Genomic DNA, 8,740 nt, shown 5'->3' on the forward strand with positions numbered 1-8,740 from the left:
TTTCTGGAAGGTCAGTGGGACTTGACTATTTGCCCTCTCATTTCTTCTCGATGGTGGGGCTTTGTCCCAGGCCCTGTCCGTGTCTCCTCCTGCCCGCTCCACGGGGCTGAGCATGGTGAGGCGGGCGGGCCTCACAAAGCGAGGTTGAGTGGAAGCAGCCCCTCTGAGCCGACTCTTGCAGCCAGCGTGTGGGAGGTGGATGGAGATGGAATCCATGCAGATGTCAGCATCCAAACAAGAGAAAACAGTGTCCACAGAAGGGTCCTGAGAGAGCTGTGAGCCAAGACTGCGTAAGGGAGACGGGGGCATTGGTACCTCCCTTACAGAGGCCCTTTGCTGGGGATGGAAATGAGTTTTGAGGCTACAGGTGCTTGAACGGCTTCTGTGTCAGGAAGGTCACCCTCCAGCTTTCAGAGTTTGCTTGGGATCACACCACTGTCTTAGATTGAGGAAACTCTAATCTGTGTGTGTTTCCTTTTCCTCTCCCCGGTGCTGCTCCTCAGAAAACAGCAGCAGCGACCAGAGGCAGGCCTGTAAGAAGCACGAGCTGTACGTCAGCTTCCGGGACCTGGGCTGGCAGGTAAGGTGGGCGGGGGGGGGTGGCTGGATCGGCCCCGGATGTGTGAGGCCTCTAGTGTGGGCTCCCCCGTGCTCCCCCGGTGGTGGGGCTGGGTCCCACATGTGCAGTGAGCCGTGTTTGTCATCTCTTGAGACTCCGGTATCGCGTCCTAACTAGAGGCTCCAGGGATGCCCCATGAAACCCAAGAGCAGAAACATGGTTGAGACTCAAGCTAGAACCAGAAACCCAAACAATGTGGACTCTGAACCTCATTCTCCATGTGAACCCCATTTCCATCCTGCACTGGCTGCTTCTCTCAGACATGGCCGAGCCCGTGTGCTGGAATCCAGCGGCCTGGGGGACGGGCTTCCACCCTTTGCCCTGTCTGCTCCTCCTTCCCCCGTCTGTGATTCCAATTCCCAGAGAAGGTGCTGATTGGCCCAGCTCGGGTCAGGTGCTTGTTTCTGAACCAATCAGCTGTTTTAGGGCTGGGATCATGTCCTAGGACCGTGGCTGCCCCTCTGGAATCATTTCACTGGAGCAGGGCAAAGGGCAGAGGATGAATCCTAGAAAAAGAGTATCTCCACTATTTATGAGTATCTATGACATTCTGGGCCCTTTTCTAGGCACTAGAGGTGCAGCCCTGGGCATAGCAATGTGCTTGCCCTCATGGAGCCCAAATATCCCCGGACAGGGTGTTGTCATAAGATCATCAGGGCCACTGGTTTTGTTGTTCTCCCTTCAGCGAGCTTGTAGTTCAGTGGGAGGGTCCAGATTCTTCCCAGGGCATCATGTCCTCAGATACACCCCCAGGACACTTGTGCACACAGCCGGCTTGGAGTCCTCCTGTGATTGCGTCCTCACTCTTATGACAACATCCATGGTCTAAGAGGTGCCAGGCCGCGCTTACGTTCGAGTGCTGGAACAGAGCCCCCAGATGCACTTGAGTCCCTGAGGGGTGTATGTATCGCTAGCACAACATTTCTGTGCTAGCCCGACCACGTGCATCCTTTACTGAATCGCACACGTGTACCAGGCACTGTGCTGGCTCGGCTATACTGTCCTCTCTCCCCTGGGTGGGTGACGTGAGGCCTGGAGGCTTTGTTTAAAGCAAACCGCCCACGGGTTACCACCTAGTAGGGGTAAGGGTGATGCCACCGTAATCACCCCTCTCTGTGCCACCTTCCGATGAAGAGCAAGTGTTCCTTCTGGGCTCAGCCCGGCCCCCGGTGGTCTTTCCCTCACTCTGCAGTCTGTTGGGACCATGAAAGGCTGCCTCTGTAGGAGCCCCAGCTGCCCAGGAGGACGTGGGCCGTGCCTTTGACCTCTGGGAGCTTTGGAGTCTGGCCCACAGGAGGAATGTTTCGGCCTAGAGGGCAGGACCCCGCGGCTCCCACTTTCCACGTGGTTCTGAACCCGCCCCCCGCCTCGTCCTCCGCTCTCTCCCGCAGGACTGGATCATAGCGCCCGAAGGCTATGCCGCCTACTACTGTGAGGGGGAGTGCGCCTTCCCTCTGAACTCCTACATGAACGCCACCAACCACGCCATCGTGCAGACGCTGGTGAGTGGCCTGCGCGCCGGCTGGGCTGTGGGCAGCTGGGGGAGCAGGCCCACCAGATCCCGCCTCGTGCTCCTCCGAGCTGGGGCCACAGCAGGTCTCTGGCCAAGACCACGTCATGACTTTCAGGAGCCCAGGGCACTTTTGCTTTCGTGGGCCCTACCTCCATAAAACAAGATTAAAAATTATATTTAATAACATGCATTATAATCTTCGTGTATGTCTTCAACCCCAGAGTGCATTTATTTCTCCTAATTTTAAAAGCAGTTAGAACAGTTTCATGGGCTTCTAAAGGTATCGTGGGTAAAGGTCACTGTGCCTAACGGCAGTCGCCCTGGCCCTGCCTCTGTCAGGCGACCGTTGTCCCTGGTTGTCAGCATCCACATCCACAGGCCATGCAACGTCTGGGCTTCCTCCAGGTTGGGTAGGCTTGAGGGCTCATCCCCTCCCAGAGCTCGTGGCTTTGCCTCCTAGCCTTGAACTTTGTGGTTCAGCCATTCAAGGGTGTTTATTGAGCATCTACTAGATGTAGACCCTGCGCTGGCAGCCGGGGGCGCTGCAGGGAACAGCATACAGGGAACATCACAGACGTGGTCCCTGCACTCAGAGCCTCATTTTCCAGGCAAGGAAACAGTCAAGTAAACAAATGTGGGAACTTCAGGGAGAGGGGAACAACAGGAAGATGGCAAACAGGATAATAGGATAGAGAGATGGGGGGTAGCCGTGGGGCTCTTTGAACTTTCACGGGGTCATTGGAGGATTCAGTGTGATGATGCAATTAAAGCTCTTAATGGGGTATCCAGCGCGGAGGACACTCAATAGATGTTATTTTTACTACTTTACCAACAACAAGAGTGAAACGAGTTAGAGACTTTGTTCTTTAGCTTAGAATCTGAGGTTCAGAGACGTTGGTTATCTTCCTCCTTGCTGTGAACGTTATCTGGGCCTTCCCTGACAACTGGTCATCCTCTCTGGCTTGAATGCTTCTAGTGATAGAGAGCTCACTACCCAGGCCCATCTCCTCTGTACCACGGGTCTGTTTGTTGCAGAGCTTTGTGCTTCTTTTGCTTAGTAACCTGCCTCCCTCTTCCCTGTCCCTGCCCCGTGTGTTACTTCTCGCTCTCCTGTTCCGTTTATTTGGATCAGGCTCTGCCCTTTGAGGGAAGGCCTCTTTTTTTAAGCATTGCTTTGCCAGGACCCCCTCTCCCACAGCAGTAAACTCTGAAGCCCTATTCAGGACTGAAGGTCTTCAGGCTGGAAATGAATAGTCACCCCAGCCTGTTCCTTGGCCTGAACTTGTCCCCCGTGCCAGTGTCCCCCTGTTCTGTCCTGCTCCGAGGACCAGAGTGACGGGGGTGTCTCCCAGGCTGCCAGGAGCACACCTCCACCCTTCTTTGAGCCCTGCCTTCACGGCCCACGGAGCAGAAGCCCGGCCGCCCTGTGACACCCTCTCAATCTGCAATTCACCAGAAAGCTCCAGGATCAGAATGCGTCCTTTGATTATTCTGAAATGAAGGTCATGTTTGAAAAGGAGGTGAATCCTTGCTTTCTAGAGAGTCCTAGTGAAATACAGAGGAAGTGAGCTAACATCTGGGATTTGCTTTAACATTATTCAAGGATGGAGGAGATGGGGGAAGGTTTAGATTTGTAAGGTTTGAGATGATCCATAAAAAACAGTTTAAAAAGCGCGCTTGGGCTTCCCTGGTGGCGCAGTGGTTGAGAATCTGCCTGCTAATGCAGGGGACACGGGTTTGAGCCCTGGTCTGGGAAGATCCCACATGCCGCGGAGCAACTAGGCCCGTGAGCCACAACTACTGAGCCTGCGCGTCTGGAGCCTGTGCTCCGCAATGAGAGGCCGCGATAGTGAGAGGCCCGCGCACTGCGATGAAGAGTGGCCCCCCACTTGCCACAACTAGAGAAAGCCCTCGCACAGAAACGAAGACCCAACACAGCCAAAAATAAAAATAAATAAATAAAATGCAACTGCGAAAAAAAATATATATATAAAAAAAAAAAAAAAAAAAAAAAAAAAAGCGCGCTGACCTACGTGGGAGGTCATAGACTGGGGCTTGGGGGCAGAGGGTCATCCACAGGGTTTTCGGTTGGCCCACGTGGTGTGTTAGAAACCTGGAAGTTTCTCATAAAAACAAAACAGGACTGACAGCTGGCCTGTCCTGAGCACTCGGCACATCTGATCGCACTGGCTTTGGGCAGCTCGTGTCCGTCTCCCTTTGGTTTGCCCCAGTCCTCACTGGACCCTATGGTCTGACTCCTGGCCCAGTTTGGTCATCCGTGGCACTTGCGTGGCCCCTGCCAACGTTTGAATTTGTTTGTCCCTGAGCCCCACCACCTGTAAGGTGCGTAGGAGCCCACGAGCCAGAAGGAACAATAAACCTGGGCAGCTGGCTGACTTCTTTCTTCATTCTTACCTTCTGGACCTTCTCCTTTCTTGTTGACGTCCACCCAAGTGTTTGCCCAAATTCTTTTCCTCTCGTTCTTATTGCTCAAGATGCAGAATAGTCTAATATAGTCTAGACTCACACCATCCAATACAGTAACCACTTTTATGTGTGGCTCTTGAGTACTTGAAACGTGGCCAGTTTGAATCGAGATGTTTTACAACTACAAAATACACACTGGGTTTTGAAGACTTAGTATAAAAAAATGTAAAATATCTCATTAATGATTTCTTATGCTAAGTATATGTTGAAATGATAATTTTTTGAAATCTGGGGTTAGAGTAAATATACTGTTTAAATTAATTTCACCTCTTTCTTTTTCACCTTTTAAAATGTAGCTACTAGAACATTTTAAATTACACATGTGGTTTGCATGATATTTTTCTTGGACAGGACAGGTCTGGCCCAGAGGTCAGCAACCTTTTTCTGGAAAGGGCCAGATAGTAAATATTTTCAGCTTCGAGAGTTGAAAGTCTATGCTGCACCTTTTCACCACAGATGCTGTGTAGACGAATGGGCGTGGCCATGTGCCAATAAAACTTTATTCGTAAAAACAGGTGGTGGAGCAGGGATCGGCCTGCAGGCCGACCCTCTTCTAGCCCAGTGGTTCTCCACTTGGGGCAGTTTTGCCTCCCAGGGGATATTTGACAATGTCTGGAGACATTTTTAGTTGTCACGATTTAGGGGGTGGGGGTGGAGTGCCTCCGACTTCTAGTGGGTGTAGCCCAGGGATGCTGTCAAACATCCTGCAGTGCACAGGACAGCCCCACATCCTGGCCCCAAGTGTCTTCCTAGCCGTGTGCTGTGTGACCCTCTATGCTTTGGTTCTCTCATCTGTGAATCAAGAATAACCCCAGAACTGAGTTAGTTACCCATCAAGCGCTTAGAACTGGGAGTGAGCGGTAAGTGTCACCTGCGGGGATTTTTGTCCAAGCAGTACCTGTTCCTTTTAGAAATACTGAGGCCAGGGAGGCGTGACTCACCGGGTCTCACCACTGCCACCGTTTTGGTGTGTGTTCCAGGTGCACTTCATCAACCCGGAAACGGTGCCCAAGCCTTGCTGTGCTCCGACTCAGCTCAACGCCATTTCCGTGCTCTACTTCGATGACAGCTCCAACGTCATCCTGAAGAAATACAGAAACATGGTTGTCCGGGCCTGTGGTTGCCACTAGCCCCTCCTGGAAGTCAGACGCTTCGGGGCCACGTTTTTCCAGATCCTGGGTCTCGCCCACCACCTCGGCGAGGAGCCCGCAGACCAACTGCCTTTCGCGAGGCCTTCCCGTCCCCCTCCCCAACTGCAGCGCTGTAGGAGTGTTAAGGAATTTGAGAGGCAGATGGCTTTTGATCCGTTTTTCGTCGGCATCCTACAGACAAGATCCTACAAGCTGCTGCAGGCAAAACCTAACAGGGAAAATATATATCAAGAAAAATTGCCGGGCCCCGATCGCTGGCTGTGAAGTCTCAGCTGTGCACCAACTCGTTCCCAGGGGTAATGATGACACCCTTCAGCCCGGCCACCAGCAGCGGGAGGAAGGGGGCGCAGCCAGGGGTGGGCACGTCCGTCTCTGTGCGAGAGGAAGACTAACGCGGAAGTCCCTGTAATAAATGTCACAATAAAACGAATGAATGAAAATGGTTAGGATGGTAGAGATATATTTTCCTAAACAATTTATCCCCATTTCTTGGTTTACTCTGATTTCCATAAACAGAAGCTGTGGCCGGCGGAGGGAGGGGAGGCCCCCTCTCCGTGCCATTCCGGTTTCATTCTGAGGCTTGCCGAAGCCCACTGTTTACGTAAACTCACCCAAAAGCCAAGATTTGGCCAGCAGGGGAGAGGGAAATTTTCTGCTTGGAGTTGACCTTGAAGAATAAATAGGTTCCATCATTCAGCCGAGTGCGTGGTGGCAGAAATTAAAATAGGCATGTGAAGCACCGGCAGACGCCTGGAATTGGTTTTCCAACACTCCCCATGGTAGGAAGTCAGTGAGGGTTGGCAGATGGAGGAGGACAGCTCAGGACAGAACTTGCAGCTTGATCCTGAGTTCCGGCCACCATAGCCCTATTTTCAGAAGCACGCTAGCCTTCAGCAGGGGTGGGTGGGCAGGGGGACCGTCAGTCCCCCAAGTTGGTCATCGATAGCAGCGTCCTGGAGTCTGGGCTCTGATGAGGGCCTCCGTGGTCACCTCGTTTGCAGACCCCTTTTAGAGGACTCTGTGCAAGAATCGGCCCCTTGAAGTAAGGGAAAGGTGACACGGTGGGAGGTCTGCTGGATGCAGGGTGTGCAGATGTGAATCTCAAACAGAAGGCTCCTGAAGCTGTCGTGAGAGTGTCCTGACTTGAAGGTGCCATTTCTGACGTGGCTCTTGGCATGAGCCTCCCTTGCCTTAGCTGGTGGGTCCCCTAAATGGTGTGCACCCCGCCTCCAGCTGCAGTACAGCCTTGGAGACGATCAAGCTCTCTGTGAACAAAGAACAGGATTATCCTGGCGAGGCCTGTGGCCCCTGGGATCTGGTCTAGTGGGAAACTGCTTCTCCATGTTGATTAAGTTGGTTCCTGGAAACACAGGGACCCTGTCTTCATTTTCTTTTATATTTTCTTCTTCAGTAGCTTGGGCTGCAGCCTTCACTCTGCCTGGTCAATGGGGAAGAGTCGGTGTTTTTGTTACATTTTGTTTCGTCTGTTGACAGATCTGGGGATTTTGCTGTGATTCCCTCTTGGTGCAAGTTTTGTCACCACGTATACCCCAGCCGACATCTGGCTAGCCTCATTTGTACACTGAAGCATGTAAATAGTTGTTACTAAACAAAGAAATTATTTATGTCCGTCTGAAGCTCATTTTAGACCCTCTCCAATCCCTTGTTCAGGACGATGAGCTTACTTGCCTCCCTCCAACCTGTTTATTTTCTTATTTAAGACTATTTATTAATGGTCAGACCAATGTACCTTCAGCCGTTGCATAGAGCAGTCCTCAGAGAAAATGCTGTATAAATAGACAAAATAAAAAGGGTTCTGGTTTTGGGCCTGTGTATGTCTGTGTTGTTTTTTCTCTCAGCGCCTGGATATTGGAGTTCTCTTGGTGTGCTGAGAACTCTTTGCCTTGGCCTCCACCATTAACACGCTGTTTATCATTCAGGCCCTGGGGAGAGAGGGACGCTCGTCAATATTTGATGCAGCTGTGTGGGGCTCCAGGCAGGAGAGATGGAACCAAACAACAAATGTGAATTTGGTAGGCTCAACTACAAAGATCCTTGATTGAATTACAGTGCAGCTGTCAGCAGCTGTTTCAAAGAGGCAGGGGGTAAATTAGCTGTGTTTACTGCTAACATAGTTGAAAGATTTAGTCATCCCAATAAAATAGAGGCACAAGAAAGAAAAAGAAATAGTAGTGGGGGTAGGGGGAGTGTACACCCAAAACTTTAAAGCGGCGCAGACCCCGGAGCCAACACTGTCCAGTGCAAATTATTTCAGCGGCTTGGGGGCTGCTGCTGGCTCCCGGCTTGAGCCGGAGATGGCCCACAGCGGGCCTGGTGAAGGTAGCCAGGGGCCCGCTGTGCATGCAGCAACGTGCAGCCGTGCAGCATGGAGCAGCGTCTTGGGTCCCTTTCCTCTTTGAAGTGCACGCTGAGGTCACCTGATGGTTGTTAGAATCTGGGCCCATTCCCTGGCCGGCTGCTTGCTCTTGCCCTGTTGCCTCAAATGAAGCAGCCGCTCCTAACAAGTTCCAGCCCCTGTGATTTCCAAACCCTCCTGTCATTTGTCCTGATGCGTGATCTAGCTTTTGTTCTGTTTCCAGGCTGAAGACCAGAGCTGCAACCCAGAGGGCCAGATGCAGCCTGCAGACGTATCTTATTCCTCCTGCATGGTTGAATTCGTTGCCAACACATTTTTGAAACTCAGAAGATTGGGGTGAAAAAAACCCTCAGATTCTGCCTTCCCTTGAGCAGTCTGCAGATCTGGCCACCCTGGGCCCCGTTCCTGCGTGGCAGCTCCCGGCTGGAGCCAAAGAGCAGTTGTTGCCACAGTCTCCACTGCTCCCTGTTGTCTATCTCAAGGTGCGAATGTCAGTTGCTGTTTTAAAAATTGTAGGTATTTATTGATTTGTCCCCATGTCTCTACGAAGAGTAGGAAAGTAAAGGCTGGACTGAAAGAGCCACGCACTTTGG

The 8,740-nt window shown here is 51.9% G+C and overlaps 1 protein-coding gene across 1 annotated transcript in view; it reads left to right on the forward strand.

The window, feature by feature from the left end:
• Positions 1-7,544, forward strand: part of BMP7 (bone morphogenetic protein 7) — a 90,480-nt gene extending 82,936 nt beyond the window's left edge. The window contains exons 5-7 of the mRNA XM_061210154.1: positions 504-580; positions 2,011-2,121; positions 5,600-7,544. Coding sequence (XP_061066137.1) covers positions 504-580; positions 2,011-2,121; positions 5,600-5,749 — 338 coding nt within the window. The 3' untranslated portion in view covers positions 5,750-7,544. The remainder of the gene's footprint in view (positions 1-503; positions 581-2,010; positions 2,122-5,599) is intronic.
• Positions 7,545-8,740: the final 1,196 nt, after the last annotated feature.

The sequence above is a fragment of the Eubalaena glacialis genome, chromosome 13 (genome assembly GCF_028564815.1).
Source record: "Eubalaena glacialis isolate mEubGla1 chromosome 13, mEubGla1.1.hap2.+ XY, whole genome shotgun sequence".
Lineage (NCBI taxonomy): Eukaryota > Metazoa > Chordata > Mammalia > Artiodactyla > Balaenidae > Eubalaena > Eubalaena glacialis.